At 38.6% G+C, this 20,575-nt stretch overlaps 1 protein-coding gene across 1 annotated transcript; it reads right to left on the reverse strand.

The window, feature by feature from the left end:
• Positions 1 to 10,021: 10,021 nt before the first annotated feature.
• On the reverse strand, positions 10,022 to 11,059 carry MAGEB16 (MAGE family member B16). Its single transcript, XM_039855225.1, is given in 1 exon segment — positions 10,022 to 11,059. A coding segment is annotated over 1 exon segment (1,038 nt).
• Between the last annotated feature and the right edge of the window lie 9,516 nt (positions 11,060 to 20,575).

Genomic DNA, 20,575 nt, shown 5'->3' on the forward strand with positions numbered 1-20,575 from the left:
AATAGTTTGAATATTTGATTCCACTCCTTTCTGGCTTGTAAGGTGTGTGCTGAAAATCTGATGATAATCTAATGGGTATTCCTTTATAAGTTACTATCTTCTTCTCCCTGGCTGCCCTGAGAATTGTCTTTGTCGTTGATTTTTGATAATTTTAATATGATTTGTCTTGGTGAAGGCCTCTTTTGGTTGAGATAATTGGGTGTTCTATTGACTGCTTGAATTCCAAGCTCCAGCTCATTCTTTAGATTTGGAAAATTCTCATCAACTATTCGTTTGAAAATGCTTTCTCGTCCTTGCCCCTTTTCCTCACCTTCAATAATGCCCATTATTCTTATGTTTCCTCTCCTGATGGTATCAGGTAGTTCTTGTATTTCTCTCTCATTATTTTTCATTCTTTGGTTTCTTTCTTCTTCCTTCTGATTTATTTCTAGACTTCTGTCTTTGATATCGGTGATCCTTTCCTCCATTTAGTCAACTCTATTTCTTAAGCTTGTTATTTCATTTTTCAACTTTTGCAGGTTTTTTTTTTTAAATTTCCCTAAGATCTATTCTGTTCTTTTTGAGGGTTTCAATCTCCTTGCTCTGCTCATCTAGTTGTTTTTCCAGTTCCTGAAATTGTTGATATGACTCATTTCAAATCTCACTGAGTTTTTTCAGAAGTACGATCCTGACTTCTCTGTCTTTTTAAGTCACATATTTCTATTCTGTAAGCTTATTTTCTGGAGATTTTTCTCTTTCTTTATGAGATGCCTTGTCACCTTAGTTGTTCATGGTGTTTAATGGGCTATTTATCCATCTGGGCATTAATGGAAATGTATTCAGCCTTTTTTCCAGAAAGAAGATTTATTAGATAAAAGTCTCTCTTTAGCCTGTTGCAAAAAAGGCGCTTTTCTTTTGTTTTCCAGTAGGTGGCGTCTAAGCCTCTCGGATCCCTGCTCTACATAAAGCCTTAAAATTCCTTTTTATTTTCTTGTAGATATTTAATCACTCTCACTACCTTCAATCTCAGTCTTTACCCTGGGGCTCCATGGTGTTTGGTCTCAGAGGGTATGGGAGGAGGGGCCCTTTGGGTGAGGGATTGAGGTCTGTGGCTCAGCCTCGGTTTTGCAGCCATGGCTGGTAAAAATCAACTGTTGTTTCTCTACCATCCCACTTCTCTGCCTTCTGCCCTGATGACTGGGCTGTGCCACTGACTGCCTGTAACTCACAACTCTCCCAGGCAGGGCTGTTCAGGGAACTCAACGCACCTTCTCCTTTCCCCCTCCTCCTACAGGCAGCTCCAGCGGCTGCGAGAGGCAGCTCCAGCAGCTGCGAGAGGCAGCTTCTTTATTTCTCCATGTCCACCGCCCAACACCCAGGGTTGTGACCTGTGTTAGCTCTTTTGGACAGATCCTACACTCAGACGTGCTGGTGTGCAGTTTGTGTGATTTTTGTTGAGTTTTAGATGTTCAGCTTATTGTTATTTCAAGGGAAGAGATCTGGGGACGTCTCTCTGCCATGTTTCTCCAAACTTCTATAGCATAATTTTAAAATTGCTTATCTAAGAGTGTCCCTTCAACTAGTTTTTATAAAATTATTGACCAGATTTATACATCTCTTCATACTGCTTTCTCAGGACACAATGAGCTGATAAACTTATTCTTTATAAGTTTCTATATATTATTACACTTATTCTGTATAATAACTTACCACATCAGTCCAATTAATGTTTATTCCTTTCCCTCAGCTTATTTTTTGTATTCTTACTCATATTTTGTGGGGAGAAAAATAATTTTATACTTTTGTCGCAAAACTTGAAAATATTTGTTCTGCTAATCTTTGATTTGTAATTGTCATCTCCTTAAAAAATAATTTTGTAGCCTCTTTGAGGGGCTGAGTGATGGTTTACAAATTTTAAGTTATAAATTGGGAAAAACTATATTCTTGTCTCCAAAGGTAAAGGGCTTGGTTTATGAAAAAAAAATTATTTTTCTTTTTTTTTTTTTGCTGGCAAATATTAAGGTGTATTTTCTTGTATTAATTTTTTTTTCAATTTTAATTAAAAGAAAAGTTACAACATATATTAATTTTTTTCTCACCATCTTTTCCTATGGTAATTCTTTAAATGCAATGTTATTCAAGGGCTTTGGATACTAATTGGCCTAGAGCTGCATTTACATTATAGAGGGCTTTTGACTTAAAGAAAATGCTTCAGAAGTGTTAGAAGTGTTCTGCTTAATCCTATGGGTAACTGGAGAAGATTGATAAAATTAAGAAATTAAGTATTATTACAGTTATTACAAGTTCTCTATTGCTATCTACATATTTGTATTTCTTTATATTATTTTATTTTTATTATTTAAAAAAGTAATGTTAATGCTAATTAATGTTTAAACTTAAATTTTAACGATGATGTTAAACATCAAATTAAAGCATATTTAAATGGAAGCATGCTTTTTCTCATTTGCTTTTTTACTAGAAATAATGTTCAGACTTTAAGACTATAAATGAAATTTTACGGATATGGCTTTTGTTTTTCACAAATGTAGGGTAAGTTTCTTTGAAGGAAAAAATAAAAATTAAGGGTGATATGAAGCATCAATTACAACAACTTTTGACTTTAAATTCCATTTAAAAAAACAATGGAAAATTGCTGACTAAAATGTTTGGCACAGTTCACCCCTGTGAACCAACATCATGAAATAACAGTGCCCAAGACATAGAATGTCATTCTTACCAACCATTTCAATCTGTTAGCAAACAGAAAAATATCAAATAGTAGATATTATAATTGAAAAAGTATTTCTGTGGGCATGTGCCACTAATGGAAATATAAAATATTGGCCCCAGAAAAAAATAGTGATTGTTATTCAGTGTTTTTGATACTGTTTTTGTAAAAGCTGAACTGATATATTTCTTTCTTTTAAAACAAAATCTACACAGAAGCCCGATAGTTAAAATAAAAACATCTCTCTTGTAGAGAGGAATAGAGACTTCATTTTTTTCTACTTCTCTGAACTATTTTCCTTCTCTCTATCTACCTCTCACTACCACTCCATGAAATACCTGTTTGGTGGATTGGATGTAATCAATGTCTTTATGTCATTAGACATAATTAGACTTAGTTCCTTCTTTACGGTCTCAGAGCTGGTTATGGGAGTTCCAGGGCTACCAACTAATAATAGTTCATGTTGAATCTACTCTGATTTTCAAAAGTTCATTCCTAAACATGGAAATTAGCAACTTAAATCATGTTGCACATAAATGAGAATTAAAATCATCTGACATCTCAATGAGCACTAGAAATAAACTAATTAATTAAAATAAAAATTTTCCTCATTATAAATATTTATAGGTATTTGAGCAGCCTGTGATGGTTGCAGGCTCACTGTCTTAGAGTTGAGAATGCTTACAACAGGATGGTATATGATGCTTCTTGCATTAGACTCTTCACATCCCCATTACCCTGTCAGTTCAAAAAGGAAGAGTATGATTTCCACAGGTTTTGAACCAAATCTGTAAACCTCTGCACCTTAGCTTAACACTCTTCCCAGGGCAGTAGACCAGTGATCACAATCAGGAGATACCCACTTTCTGGTCTGCCACAGATTTGGGAAACATAAAAAGCAGTCTGTGTTGGGGACACCATTTGGATTATTTTAGAAGAAATGTCCACATCTAGCCCTTTATCTGAACATTAACTGAGGAAATTAGTACTAGGGTATACCCCTTCAAATTTCCTCCTCCTTGTAGTTGCATGCTGTCTTCTACTGCTCATTGGTACTTCTGGCCTGTTTCAATTGTCATCACTCATTAACATTCATGTATCCCAGACCTCAGTGGAGAGGGCCCAAGGTACACAGAGGACAAAACACCTGCTCCCAGCAGGAATCAAGACAGATTCCAGCTCTGACATACTGGCAAAGATTCAGTGAACCAACAGAGTAGTCAAGACACATAGCTTCCCAGAATTCACCAGTAACATTACTGAATGATGCAGGAGGGACAGCTATACTTGGCCTAATAGTAGTGGGGAAATTCTATGGAATGGTGGGTATTTCAAGTCATTTCATCTAGTAGACAACCCCATTCAGATAACCATACAATTTGTACCTGTTAGAGATGTTTCAGAGATTTCCCAAGCCTATTAATGTGAGCTGTCCTGGACTTTCCATCCAGATTCCCCAGCTTTACTCCGTTTGATTCTTTCTCCATCATATACTAAACTCTATAACCAGAACGTTGACCACCAGCCTGCTGTTAGATTTACATGTGGTCTCTCTCATGGACCCTGATCCTCATCCCTCACTAAGTGTCGTATCTGGCCCCATTCCCTGTCAAATGGTCATTTTGAAAAAATCCTTGCTTCTCAAATTAAGCACTTTTGATTTCTAAAATATGTGTTTATGGCATTCACATACATTAATTTGTGAGAATATGAATTGGAAGAATATTTGGGGGTACGATTTTGGCAATATTTATAAAAATTTACAATCTTTAAACATTCTTCACTCTAACTCAATTTCTACTGTGGGGAGTCACTTATGGACATGTGAAATCATATAACAAGGAACAAGGACATTTGTGTACTTGGCAACAATGTAAGAAGTTGAGATTGTAAGGCGCTGGGAAAAACCGGGAGGTAACTGTTCACATAGCAATCACTGCAAATTCCTTGCTACAGTTTAGCAGAGAGTTCTGAGTTGTGAGAATCTCATTGTTCTACTAGATAAGTAATCTGGCTAACTTTGGTTCTTGACTACTGTCTTTCTTATTGTAATGTTATAAATAGTGTGTTCTAAATAAACTCGGGGACACAGCTTGAATCTGTGCTCCCTCCTGCAATTCTGTCTGTCTTCTTTCTTTTTCTCAGTCCATGCTCCCCCTTTCAGGTGCCCTCAATTACTTCGTCAGCTGGCTTCCAACAAGTGGCGCCCGAACAGGGACCTGAAAACGGGGGATAACAGCATAGGATGTGCCGCGGGGTAAGGTGTGCGCACACGGAATCTGAGGGAACTAAGAGTCCTGTAGGCAGCCAACCGTAAGTACACAGGAGTATTGTAATATAGAAACTGAAACAGAAACTTAAAGAAGTAAAAATGGGCCAAGGAAATAGTCGACTGCTTTTTGTACATATGCTTAAAAATATGCTTAGAGTAAGAGGGGCCAAAGTGGGGCAGCAACAATTAACTAAGTTTTTGCAGTTTGTAGAAGAAGTATGTCCCTGGTTTCCGGAAGAAGAGACTGTAGATTTAGAAACCTGGAAAAGGGTAGGACAAAAGTTACAAGACTATTATGATGCCCATGGGCCAAGTAAAGTGCCAGTGGATATTTTTGGATTATGGACATTGATAAGGGATTGCTTAGATCCCAGGCACGAGAGAACTCAATGGCAGGAACAAGGCAAGGATGCTTTTACTGGCCCTGAGGCTCCACCTAATCCTGATATTGCACCCACTGCTCCACCGCCTCCTTTTACTTCCCTCTTTTTTGATGAGAATGAGGAACCTTTAGATCCAGGAGATACTGCTCAGTTAGAGGATGAGGCAGCTAAATATCATGAGGAAGAGGAGGATGAGCTTTCGCCTCTAGTGGCTACGGGGGGAAAAGTAAAGGAAGGTTCAGAGAAAGAATTACAAGAAGAGATTGAACAATTAAAACAGAAATTGGCTAATTTGTCTTTGTAGAGGCCATGGGGCCTCAGCCTTTAAAAGTGGAAGCCAGTTCTCTGCTGGTAAAACAGCTGGCTTATGAAAATGCTAATTCTGCCTATCAAACAATAATCAGACCCTTTAGAAAGAAAGAAGACTTAAGTGATTATGTTAGGTTGTGTTCTGACATAGGGCCCTCATACACGAAGGGACTTGCTGTGGCTGCTGCCCTGCTGGGAAAGTCCATGCGGGAAATGTTATCTGACTAGTCGAACAAACATGGCAAAAAGATGCCGTGATGCCCTCAACCCGGTTTCTCCACAAATTCTTTCTGATGCTCAAAAAACTGAATTTCTGATGCTCAAAACTAATCAACATGGCCCCAACTCGGTATTAATATGGGGACGAGGGCATGTTTGTGTTTTTCCACAGGATGCAGAAAATGCCAGGTGGTTGCCGGAGAGGTTGGTTCATTTCGCAGCTCCACCAGACACCCGGCGGGATGACCCTAACCTTGATCTTGCTGAGCCTGGCGATGGCAGCTGAGGGTGCAGTTTACTGGACATACTTTCCTGACCCACTTCTCTTACATCCACCAATATAGCAAGGACCAAATGTCATTGTGAAAGTGAACAACACATCGCTGCTGGACATGCCATCTATGAGGAGGGTGATTGGACTAATTGTTGCAGGAATACTTGCTATTGTATCTCTTATAGCTACTGCTGCCACCGCTGCGGTGGCTCTCTCACAAACTGTACAAACTGCTCATTATGTCAATGATTTGTCTAGAAATGTTACTTTAGCATTGCGAACACAGAAAAACATAGACAGAAAATTAGAACAAAAGTTAGATGCTCTGTATAAGACAGTGGAATACCTGGGTGATGAAATCCAGGGTCTAAAAATTAGATCTCAACTAGAATGTCATGTAAAGTATCATTGGATCTGTGTCACATCTAGAAGATATAATGAGACTAGTTATGACTGGGATCGAGTAAAATATCATTTAAAAGGCATATGGCACAATGCTAATGTATCCTTAGATTTAATTAACCTGCATAAAGAAATATAAGGACTTAAAAATGCTAAACCTCTACAATTTGACGCTGATAAATTGGCCACTGAATTTTTGGATCACCTTAAGGTCCTTGTCCCCTCATGGTCTTCCTTCTATCAGCTAGCTGCTTCTGTTTTGACTATAGGAGCCTGTGTAATTGTTGTTTTGTGCCTGCTTCCTTCTCTACTGAAATACTTCATTAGTGCTATGTTAAAACTTCAGGCCGACCTACATCATGTAAGGCTTCGATATATGGCTTGAAAGATAGACATCTCCCTCCTGCTGGGGCTGGTAGTCAAAGACGGGTAAGACTCCCTCAGAGGCTGGACAACCTAAGACAGGGCGTGCATGATGGAATGCACGTACCGATGACGGGTAAGTTCCAGATCTGGTGAGGGGATCACCTAAGACAGGCACAGTCACCTTGCGCCAGAACCAGAAGGGTTCGGGCATTTAAAAAATAAAAAAGGGGGAGATATGGGGAGTCACTTATGGACATGTGAAATCGTATAACAAGGAACAAGGATATTTGTGTACTTGGCAACAATGTAAGAAGTTGAGATTGTAAAGCGCTGGGAAAAACCGGGAGGTAACTGTTCACATAGCAATCACTGCAAATTCCTTGCTACAGTTTAGCAGAGAGTTCTGAGTTGTGAGAATCTCATTGTTCTACTAGATAAGTAATCTGGCTAACCTTGGTTCTTGACTACTGTCTTTCTTATTGTAATGTTATAAATAGTGTGTTCTAAATAAACTCGGGGACACAGCTTGAATCTGTGCTCCCTCCTGCAATTCTGTCTGTCTTCTTTCTTTTTCTCAGTCCATGCTCCCCCTTTCAGGTACCCTCGATTACTTTGTCGGCTGGCTCCGACATTCTACCTTGCTATCAGAACAATAGGTCAGTAAGCCATGTTAAAAAAAAAAATTCAGTTCTGTAAGTCACAGCAACAAATGGGAAACAAATTTATGTCTATCAGAAGGAAATGATTAAATTAATTATGGCACATACATGTTATATATCTATATGTGTTGTCATAGAAAGATCCTACATTCATGTTAAGTGGGAAAGACATATGGCATAATAATATATCCCTACCCATTGTTTTAAAATCATAACATATTTTTATGAGAAAGCCTAGAATTAACTTTAAAATAATATACTAGGTTGCTATAATTGTGGCTATCTCTGAGATTGTGCCTGAATTATGAAGGAATATTATCAAGATAGAAATTGTGATTTGTCTATTTTTAGAACTTTTACACTAAGAATATTTGTACTACCAGCTTTGTCCTTCTCTGTTGTTTCTCAAGTACTTTTAATTCATAATAATATACCAAAGTGGCACATTCTGGGTGACATTCTGATCCTCTACATACAGAAGAGCTGGAGTTGGACAAAAGTGCTAGCCCCTGAGCAGTCAGCTCTCTGGGGTTAAGGGCAGCAAGATCCTAGGTAAATGAAGCTCACAGACAATGCCCAAATTGTTTTTATCATTTTCACCTTCTTTAGATGCGCTTTTAGTACTTTGGATTCAAGGTCCTTTTTATCCCAATGGGCATTATGGAGCAGTGAGAAGAGAAATGAATCAAGAGACAGAAGGTGGGGCTCATACTGGAGGAGTGGAACAGACCAGAAGTCTAGCCTCTGCTCTGTCACATATCAGACGTGTTAACTCAGGCACTTTTCCAAGTTTTGTAACTCCTAAGATCTTCATCTGAGGAGAGAGTCTGATAAGTCCTGTCATGTATTACTGTTGGAAAGAGTGCAATCTATGTAAAGCATCTGGGACAGTGCCTGGCATACCTTAGGACTTTAAAAGATGGCAGTTATTTACAGCAATGATTTTGACCACCAACCCTGTCACTCTCACCTAGGTGATTTTTAAAAATCCAGTATGTCTCATAGAGCATGAACTACTACAAGACATGGAATATCAGATCAACAAAATGCTTCTTAGCAAGTAAACCATAGAAAATATATATCCTCAAAGGTTGTGTTCTTTAATAATGGGGAAGGGAATTTCTTCTACAGCTGGATGCAACTTGAAATTCCTCGAATTTCTGACAAATTCTTCATCTCCCTGGCTTCTGTTGCATTCAAACCACACCTATTTTAATTAATATCACACCCATCAAAACTATAAGCATTAGACTATTCCAAATTACACCGAAAATAACCTATTTAAAATATACCTTACATGTAGTAGACTCTGCCTCTCCCAGCTCAGGGCAACAAATGCTAACTCAGTGGATTGTGGGCACCTCAGAAAAGTATTGCTGTAATCTCTCAAAAAGTCTTTAAAGACAATATGCATAAAAGACTTTAGTTTGTAATAGCACTGGGGCAAGATCATAGAAAAACTTCCATTCCACTCCAGTGCAGATTTCCATTTTAAACCATGACCCCAAAGAAATTGTGACAAATAATTTTCTACTCCTGTTTTCCAGTCTAAATTCAGAGACCCACCATTTGTAGGTCTGTTCTCTAATTACCATGTCCTCAGGCTCTTCTTCCACTACCTCCAAATTTAAGATTAAATCTAAGCTTCCTCAAACCCCCAATTTCTTGCCCTAGTGCAATGCCTACAATCTCATTTAAAAACTACCACTCACCTGCTAAACCTTCTTTCATTGCCCTCTCTATATAAAGTTATTATTATAAAACTGACAATTCTAAAATTGAAAATTATAAAGGCATGTCCTAGGCCTTTTTTAGCCTCCAGAATAAATTCTGAAACATCTGGAGGACTAATGTCACAATTTCCAAATAGAAACTGTTCAATAAAGCTTGAAAAATAAAAGTTAACAGTGAGCACAGTAGCGAATTTATTGAAACTTATTTCTAACATATTCACAAACAAAAATTTCAAGCATATATCAATTAATTCTATAAAACAAAAAAGTTATGAGGTCAATAAACTGACAATTCTATATTTAATCTCTATTTCACAAACTCAACTATCATAAAACTTACACATTACAAAAAATCCCTATAGCAATGCCATGTTATTTTAATCCAGATGACAGCATAAGACAATATTGGTGTTTTTCAAAAAAAAGAAAAAAAATTGCTATGAAACCTCATTAGAGCATGAAATGTGTGACCAATATCATTCACAAACTTGGAGATGTTGAAGCTACTTAAATCTATACTAAACAAATATCTGAGTAACACACGTCAAAACATGTAAGAATACATTTTCAAATTACACATATAAAATAGGAACACGGGCACATGTACCGTGTTCCTTCCGGCTCCATCTCAGACCTAAATTCTAAGAACACTGACTGCCTCTTCAAACAATGCAGGGGGAAATTCTCCCTGACTCCCCTAGGTGTGGGAGAAGCTGCCAGGCTTGGCATTAGAACCGGCATTGCCCACGGAGGCAGAGACAGCCCCGGCTGAAATTCGGGCGCGGGCCCTCTCCTCTTCATCTTGCAAAGCCTCTTCATACTGAGATGGGAAAGAACTTGGGTCAGTCCCATGAACCTTGGCCAGGAACTCCAGGACTTGCATCTTGGTGACTTCGGCGTGGGCTCTCGGGCCCCACAGGAACTCAAATTTTGCAGGATCACTGTTGGCCACCCGCTGGTACTTCAGGTATTTTTTCTTCATGAAAACTTTGGTGATGAGCTCCCTGGGCTCTCCGAAGATGAAGTGCTTCCTCCTGGAACGTATCCCCGTCAGGCTCAGAACTTCCCAGACTTCCTCTTCGGTGTCACGGTTGCCCCTCATGAAGATCACACCCAGGATGAGGATCAGGATGCCGGTCTTAGGCACACCCTTTTCACCATGCAGCATCCCATCATAGGTGAGGCCCATTTTGATGAGGAAGACATAGCAGTGGTTGGTGGGATCCACTTCCTTCACATCGAAGCCAAAGATCATCTCCATGTACTCACAGGCTTTCTGGAAGATCTCAACGAAGTGGTCTTCGTACTCTTTGATGACACTCTTCAACATATCCGTCTTGGTTATCGGCTCTTTCGTTTGATACTTGAACAGCATGAAATTCACCAGCAAAGCTGCATTCTTGTCGATGGCATCTATGGGCACATTCTTGGGGCCTGGCCCGACCCATGAGGTGCTAGCGTTCCCCTTCTGGCCACCGGAGCCCTCATCCGATTTGCTCAATGAGGTGGCCGCGGTGGCAGTGGAAGACGAGTGTGACCTCTGAGGACCCTTAGGAGTGCGAGGTGTACCAGCACCAGGAGCCTCCTTCGAATTGCCAGGCACTGGAGGATGGGAGGAGAGATGGGTCTCCTCCAGAGCCTCGGAGACCTGTGCAACCTCCAGGCCTTGCGTCTCGCTGTGGCTCCGAAGGGATGGCTAGGGTGAGCACTGTGGATTCTTCTGACGAAAAGGCATGACGACTCGTGGGTGGCGGTAAACAGGAGTGTGAACAGGATGGCGGGCAATGGAGAATCACTGGCCTGAGAGAGAGAAGCCAGATGTGAGTTGTCTCAGCCACTAAGCTCAACTCTGGGGGCTCTGATGAAAGCTACCTCCAGGAGACCTCTCCTGACCTCCTGGGTGCTGTGTCATCCAAGAACATGAAGGAGGAATTCTGAATACTCCTCAGGGAGCAGTCGACCTACCAGGCTGGGAATGCTCAGAGATGACAACAGGCAGGTGTGGTTGGGCTCCGTAGAGCCATTTCTGTTCTGAGGAGTGTGGTCCCTTCAGTGCTCACTCCGGTTCATTACCTAGGCAGTCCATAGGGCTTGGGTCACCGCTCCCCCTCTCATGTTAAATGAGGCTGTCCCCCTAAGACCAAATCACATCTTTTTTCAGTCCTCATTCTGAAACCGTATGAAATCCTGCACTGCCTGGTCACTCCACCCACTGCTGATCTCAACCCGGCCCCTTCGGACCCAAACTGCCATCTCCTTAGGATCCCAGTGTACCAAGTAAACTGTTGTGACTACTGGCCATTCTTTTCTGGAACCTCCCAAGGATGACGAAAGGGGCCAAGTCGGTAGCATAGGATCCCATCTTTACTCAAGTGGATGGTCTTTGCTCAAAAGAGGTCTACACCTTGACCTTTGACAATATATGAAACTCCTCCCCCCTGCTGACCTGATGTGGCTGCCTCACACTAAACACTAAACATCTGTCCCTGTGACCACTGAGGGTGCATTAAGGGGACATCACATCCACATTTTTCCAAGTGTGACAGCAGGATGGGGCTCTGCTGAGATCATTCCGTTGGACGGTGGGTGTCCCCATCAGCCTCGTTTAAGGTCCTTCCCTTGACTAACGATAGGTCCTGTGATCAGATGTGAAGAATAAGCTTCACCCAAAGTTCAAGGAACAGGAAATAAGGCCATATCTCAGCCACACAGCTCTGTCCAAGGCTTGCCAGGGATGACAGCAGGACTAAGCAGAGTTATGTTTGGCTCCTGACTTAAGGAATGGGTGGTTTGCTCAGCCCTCACTCACGGTCTTTATTTTGGCTACTGCTCAGACCTCAGTCCCCACCTTCTGGTTCCTAATGCCACCCCTGCCAGAAAAGGGCCTATTCTCATTGAGACGACTGGGAAGGAGAGACGAGATGGGCTTGTCTTGGGGGTCTTCACCTGTAAGCCTGGCATGGCTTGGGACTCTTTTAGACACGAGTTTGCCCATTACGGTCAGGCACGCTTACCAGTGAGCGAACACTTCAGAAGAGCAACTGGCTGTCTCATCGCGCTATCACTGCTCGGGAACTCCAAGGGTTCCCTGTGATGTGCGTGACCACCCTTTCATGTGGTCAGTTTGCCCTTCAGACATAATACAATGACACGTGCCAGGGCCTCGGACCTTCCACCCACTGAACAATCTATTCGGAACAAACCCTTCACCTTCCCAGACCCAAAGTAGCAAGGGAGGGGTCACCTCTGGCTGCCATCCCTTCCCTGGGCTCTGGGGGCTGACGGCAGGGCAAGGGGCTGGAGCGCCCTCTGCCATGGTTTGGTTAGTCCCATAATACTCGCAGGCGCTCCTCAAATTGAATACAGGCTGGTCCCATGCCCCTGCCACCTACTACCTGAGGCACCAACTTCCAAAGGAGGCCCTCCTCTCTGAGACCTCGACGTGGGAGGGCCACCTCAAGCACAGGGCTACCAAGGCTGAAAAAAGGGGCGAGACAATGAGCCACGCCCTCTGCCCCGGGGGTCAACACAACCCCAGAATTCACCGGGGTCGACGGAACCCTAAGAATTCACCAGGGTCCTGCCAGGAATTCCAGCAGGGCCTGGAATTCCCTGCTTTGCGGACGTGGCACTGCCTACCTCAGGCTAAGGGCTCACCTCTCTCATAGGCCAGAAGCACAAATCAGCAACATTTGGTCCGCCCCTACACGGGGCCACCCCGGGACTCCCGGGGCCTCCCAGGTCAGACAGACAGACCCAGGCTCAGGGAGGCCACCACTATGTGGAGTAGGTAGGGGGGACCCCTCAGTCCTTGCTCAGGGGTAATTTCAAGAAGACTGGCTCTCTCACTCCTCACTCCCCAAGCCCTAACCCCCCCCACAGCCCCCATCCCACATGGCATGTGAAAAGGCCTTCCTCTCAGCTCTCCAAGAAGTGTGGAGTAGTCGCGTCACAGGCCTCCCAGGCCCTTCAGACAGGCCCAGGTTCAGGGAGGCCACCACTATCTGGAGTGGGTGGCCCCTCGATCCTCTCTCAGGGGCATTTTCATGAGGACTGGAAGGTCCAAGGCTCTTAATCAGTCCCAATCCCCCGCCCCATCCCCTCACGCATGCGCAGAAAAGCCATCCCATCGGCTCTCCAGAGGAAGTATGGGGTAGTCACCTCGCAAGCCTCCCAGGTGAGGGTGGGGCTCTTGTCTAGTCGACTCCCTCTTTTATGTAGTGGGCGTTGCCCTGAGTCCTCATTTAGAGACCCACCTGACACCTGACAGCACACGGACACCGCCTTGCCCAGGTTGGAATCCACCGCGCCTGGGCTTGAAGCCCTCTCAGTCCGCACAGTCTGAAACAGGATGTCGGGGAGCGGGACTTCTGGTTATCCTGTCTGTGGCTTGTGCCACCAACCGCAGGGGCGGGGCTCCATGCATGCTGCTGTTTGCTGGAGGATTTGTTTCCTGTACCCTGCTCACAGTCCTCACTATGATTTCTACACCTATATATTATACAACAATATTTAACTAATATCACTGATTTCTGTTCTTTCTTTTGTAATTGATAAGTTATAAAATTTTCTGCCTTCAGATCTTTGTAAGAATTGGGTTTTGAGTTGGTTTTTCTGTCTTCTATGTCATGCATTTATGTTTACCTTTGTTATTTCATACGTTCTTTTTTGAGCTTAATGTTCCATTCCTTCTCTAGCAGTTTTTAAACGTTTGGATATTTCAAGTATTTACTTTTTTCTAGAAATCATCATAAAGTCTATAAATGTATCTAGGAATATCACTTGATCTATTTTACATAATTTGTCGTGAAGGACATATTACTTACATGCTTAAATTTCTATGATATATTTAAACACTACTGAGTGGAGAAAATTATCTTGTGTAAGCTGTGAAGAGGAAGAGAAAGATTTTTTTTAGATACCATTTCAGTCTGGGGTGTTTTACTATTTTGGTTATTAATAATAGAAGAGACAGGAAAAGTATTGATAGAGAATGTTAGTAAGAAAGTTGAATTTACTTTAGGAATTGAAGCACAATTTAAATATAGAGATCAGTTAATATAATTGGCCATTCATAATAATCAGGTAATATCCATGAGTTTAAATATATAAATCAAGTGCACTTAACACAGGAAATTACTTACATTAGTGATGCAGAAACGAAATGGGAGAATCTGGAATATGAATGTTTAGCAACTTGTGAAAGTCAGTGCCACATCAAATTTAATAGGAGAAATAGAAGAGATGGTGCTACAGGAGCATATAAGTTGGAGTCAACAGAATCTGGAACCTTTGTGGTCTAATTTGATGGGGGCTAGAATCAAGGGAAGGTGTATCAATTGAAGCAGAAGCTACCTAAAAAACAGAGGAAGAAGTATAATTCTAGAGACTCCCCTCTTCCTGGGTCTAATTTTCTAGTGGTGTCTCCTTTTGTCTGAACTGAGTTGGCAACTAGATGTTGAAAACCCTAGGAATTGGGTTTAAGACACTATTTAGAAGATAAAGTGCAGAGCTAGGGTGATGAATGAATCTAAGTATAAATAGGTCAAGGACTGACATACCACATCAATAGATTAAATGAAAAAAATAATATCTAAATTGATAGAGAAAAGTGTTTCATAAAAATAATCATCATTCATTCTTAATATATGTTCTCAAAGTAGAAATTGGATATATACAAAAAAACTTTAGAGTAAAAATCATACTTCATGTGGAAACCTTGAAACTTTTTACTTTAATATTGATAAGTAGACAAAAATGCCTGCTGTTAGCATTTCTATTCAACATTTAAAAAGATACTATATAGGAAAATAATTGGAAACAGAAGTAATCAGAGAGATAAGAATCAGAAAATAAGAAATATTGCTAGTACAATTAAACATGAATACAGTGTTTATGAGAAAAATCTAAAGAAAAACTATTAAATTAATAAAAACATTTTTAAATAAAATTTCTGGGAATAAGACCAATACACAAAAATGCAGTTCTTTTGTAGCAACAAACAGTTAAGAAGATGAAAATAAATAAAAATTAAGTTGTTAATTACCATAATAAACACTTGATTCCTAAAAATAAATTAAAAAGTATAAGAACTATGGAAAAAATTATACTGCTATTATTTAATTGGAATTACTGAAGACCTAATTAAATGAAGAAATATTATATGTTTTTAGATGGAAGATTCAATATTGTAAGCATGTTAATTCTCCCCGAATTTATTTATTTATTTATTTTTTGACATTTTGAGTGATATGTCACTTTTTTTAAAAATTAATTAATTTATTTTTTCTGGTGACATTGGTTAATGAAATCTAACATGTTTCAGCTATACATTTTAACAGTAAGGCATATATATATTTACATTGTGTTCACCTCCCATAGTTAGATTTCTTTCTGTCTCCACATATTTGACCTCTTTTACCCCATCCACCTCTCCCCTCCCCTTCCCGTCTACTATCTGATAACCAGCAGTCTATAGTCCCTATTGTTCATGTCCATGAGTTTCCATTTGTCCTGTTCATTTGTTGCTTTTAGGTTTATCTTCTACATATAAGTGATATCATGTGATTTTCCACTTTTTCTGTCTGGCTTATTTCACTTAGCATGATTATGTCGAGGTCCATTCTTGTTGTCGCAAATGGCAGTATTTCATCATCTCCTTATGGCTGAGTAATATTCCATTGTATATATGTAGCACTGCTTCTTTATCTAGTCATCTATTCTAGGACACTTCGGTTGCTTCCATGTCCTGGCAACCGTGAATAATGCTGCTATGAACATCGGTGTGCAAAAATCTTCAGAGATGAGTTTTCAAATCTTTGGGATAAATACCCAGTAGAGGGATTGCTGGATCATATGGTAGATCGATTCTTATTTTTTTGAGGAACTTCCATACTGTTTTCCATAGTGGCTGTACCAATTTGCAGTCCCACCAGCAGCAGTGTATGAGAGTTCCTTTTTCTCCACATCCTCTCCAACATTTACTTGTCCTGTTGATTATAGCTATTCTAATAGGTGTGAGATGGTATCTCATTGTGGTTTTAATTTGCATTTCCCTAATAGCTAGTGATGTTGAACATCTTTTCATATATTTGTTGGCCATTTGTATGTCCTCTAGAGTGAAGTGTCTGTTCAGATCCTCTTCCCATTTTTTGATTGGATAGTTTGTGTTGTTTTTTTTGTTGTTGTTGTTCTTATTGAGTTGTATGAGTTCTTTGTATATTTTGGATATTAGGCCCTTATTGGAGGTGTTTCCTTTACTTTTTACAAATCAAATATATTTTCATTCGGATAGTTGTCTTTACCTTGTGGCTTTTTTTTTTTTTTTTTTTTTTTTTTTTTTACTGAGCAGGAGCTTTTTAGTTTGATGCAGTCTCATTAATTTATTTTTGCTTTTACTTCTCTTGCTTTTGAGGTTAGATTCATTGAATCCTCTTTAAGTCTAAGGTCCTTGAGTTTAGTTCCTATATTTTCTTCTATGCATTTTATTGTTTCATATCTTATATTCAGGTCCTTAATCCATTTTGAATTAATTTTGGTGTGTGGTGATAGATAAGTCTAGTTTCATTCTTTTGCAGGTGGCTTTCCAGGTTTCCCCGTACCATTTATTGAAGAGACTTTCCTTTCTCCACTGTATGTTTTTGGCTTTTTTGTCGAAAATTACTTGCCCAAATAAATATGGGTTTACTTCTGGGCTTTCGATTCTGTTCCACTGGTCCGTGTGTCTGTTTGGCTGCCAATACCTTGCCATTGTGATTATTATCGCTTTGTAGTATAATCTGAAGTTGGGCAGAGTGACACCTCCAGCCTCGTTCTTTTTTCTCAGGATGGCTTTGACAATTCGGGGTCCTTTGAGCTTCCATACAAATTTGATGATTTTTTTGTTCTATTTCTTTAAAAAATGCTGATGGGATTTTGATGAGAATTGTATTAAATCTGTATAATGCTTTAGGTCATATGGTCATTTTAACTATGTTGATTCTTCCAATCCAAGAACATGGAATAGCTTTCCATTTCTTTGTATCTTCTTCGATTTCTTTTAATAGGGTCTTATAGTTTTCATTATATTGGTCCTTCTCACGTTTCTTTAGATTTATTCCTAGGTATTTTATTCGTTTAGTTGCAATTGCAAAACAATTTTTTTTTTCACTTCTTTTTCTGACTCTTCATTATTAGACTATAGGAACACTATGGATTTTCGGACATTGATTTTGTATCCAGAGACTTTACTGTATTTGCTTATAGTTACTAGTAGTGTTCTTGGGGAGTCTTTAGGGTTTTCTATATAGAGAACCATGTCATCTGCAAATAGTGACAGTTTGACTTCTTTGTTTCCTATTTGGATGCCTTTTATATCTTTCTCTTGCCTGATTACACTCGCTAGACTATTCATACATAGACTATTCACCAGGCTAGACCATATCCCAGGTAACCAAAAGACCTTAAAAATACCTCTAATGTTATATTGAATAGCAATGGCATTAGTAGAATTCTCCCTCAATGTAATCTACTAATGATTGTAATCCTTCTTCCTCAATAAAGCTACATAATTTTTGCGTGTGAATGTTTATGTACATGTGTATATGTGTGTGACTCTTGACAATGCAATTCTAAGATTTAAATCAACTTGCAAATCACTATCAATAGTCCACACACTCTTGAGAAAAAAGAACAGATATTACACTAAGGGTTATGAAAACACTATAGTAATAAGAGTTTGTCATATAGACATAGGCATAGAAAAGCAGACCAAAATAACTGAATAACATATTCCTCAACAGACCCACTATACATTGTCTCCTGATTTATAAATGTGCTATTGCAGGGAAGTGAGAGGAAGAACAGCTTTTGATAAGAAATTACAGTAGAACATTTTTATTTCCATATTAAAAGCAAAATGTGACTAAAACCCTACCTCATACTTAATACGATTTCCAATTCCAAGTGGTTAGAAAGCTATTTTAAAATTTTTACTCTGAAAATTTTTATACTTTCATTAAGAGAAGGGAATACCACTTTACCAGATTAAATGAAAAAAATTATACCTAAATTGTAAAACTAGTTTATAAAAAATCAGCATTCATGCATGATAAAATGATATGTTCTCAAACTAGATAAAAGATGTCTACAAAAACCCAACAGTTAACAATATATTTAATATCAAATCACTGAGAATTTTTACTTTAATATTGGAAAGGAGACAAGGCTGGCCGCTATCACCATTTCTATTTGGTATTTTCACTACATAGGGAAGTAATGGAAACAGAAGAAAATCATAGGGATTGGGATTGGAAAATAAGAAACAAAAGTAATATTATTAAAAGATGATTAGAATGAATATGAAGAAAATTTTCTAATGATAATTTATCAAATCAATAAAAGCATTTATAAACATTGCTGGGTATAACATAAATATGCAAAAATATACTTCATATTTGTGGCAACAAAAAATATGAAAATAAAATTAAAATATAACTTGTAAATAAATTAGCATAACAAAATACCTGGTACCTAAATATAATTCTATAAGTGTATCAACTCAATGGAAAGTCTTCAAAACAAAGAAAATTATTAGTGAAAAAAGGAACTGTCATATAATAATGAGTGAGTCAATCTACTAAAAAGCATAACAATCTTAATATGTACGCCCTCAAGGAATAGATTCAAAAACAGAAAACAAAAACTGAGAGAACTGAATGGACTTGTAGACAAATCCACATTTATAGTCAGGGATTTAAACACCTCTAAAGGATCAACAGTAACAATAAGAAGGAACTCATAAAAGATATAGAGTACATAAATATAGGATAAAGTATACAGAGCTGAACAGCACCACGATTCAACAGGATACAATTAATGTTTATAGAGCAAAACCCAATATAACAGAACACACATTGTTTTCATTCATGCATAGACTATTCACCAGGCTAGACCATACCCCAGGTAATAAAAAACCTTAAAAAAGTTAAAAGAATAAAATCATAGTATTCTCTAAACATGATGCAATGAAACTAGAAATCAATAACAGAAATATAACAAGAAAATCTTGAAACCATTGGAAATTAAACAACGTATCTTTAAAGAATTTATGAGTCAAAGAGGATTTCTCAAGGTCAATTTAAAAGTATGGTCAAAGGAATGAATGAAAAATGAAAATATCAAAATCCATAGAATGCAGGTAATGCAGTAATTGCAAAAATATATAGCACTAACTGCTTATGCTAGTATATTAGTTTACCTTCTTACCTTAACAAATTGCTATAAATTTAGCAGCTTAAAACACAAATGTGTTATTATGTCACTACTTTTATTATGATGCATCCTTTTTATATAACTTCATTTCTAAATACCCAATACAATAACCAATACAATTAATCTTTTATTGCTCAATATTTTATAGGATTTAAGTTAGTTTATCCAACAAAAGCATGTGGCTAACTTCTGCTAAAGTTTCTATGACAAAAATCTGTTGATCTATCACTGGTTTACAGTTAGGTTAATAGTTCCAATATCATGATTCCAAAAAAGTAAATTTATAATGATTGTGTTTTCACAGCATGGATGCTTTCAATATACTATTAAACATAGACAACTAGGATTATGGGACACTGCCTTTATAATTGCCTTAGAGCTTAAGTGTATTGTGTTTTTTTTTAATATAAATAATCAAGGAAGTAATTAAAAAATGATAATTCATACCTATTTCAGATCAGAACACTTCTTAGCACAGTTTCTGAATCAAATTTAAGAGCCATATAAATTAGTAAATCGTTTTAAACTGCACTTATGGAAGTGAGATTTTACTTCAATTTCACTTGTGCAAATTTAATTTATTTAGTGTATTGTTCTAATGCCTCTGTAAATTTTAACCAAAACTAATATATAGAGATACTAACATTTTTTTTTTTCAGTGAGTTTAATAGTTTAATCCTACATACGTAGTTTTGGATGTTGCAACACTCAAGAGCATGCCTCAATCTCTTGTGATAGTATCATGATTCATTTTCTTACTCAGTAATAAAGTATCAGAGTTTTTGAAATATGCATTTATTTTTATTGAATTGAAGCAGATTCAAAAGTTTCCTGATAATGAGGTAACTCTCACTTGCTTGTATTTTATACACACATGCACAAACACAGACTTGCACACACACATAAATGCCACATTCTTCTCCCCAGGCTCAGGCACGCATTACAGTCTTAGTTCTATTTTCCATTTCTCCTCACTTCCAGAGTCTAGGAAAGGAATCAC

This window comes from Pteropus medius, unplaced genomic scaffold, assembly GCF_902729225.1.
Source record: "Pteropus medius unplaced genomic scaffold, Ma_sr-lr_union100, whole genome shotgun sequence".
In the NCBI taxonomy this organism is placed as follows: Eukaryota; Metazoa; Chordata; class Mammalia; order Chiroptera; family Pteropodidae; genus Pteropus; species Pteropus medius.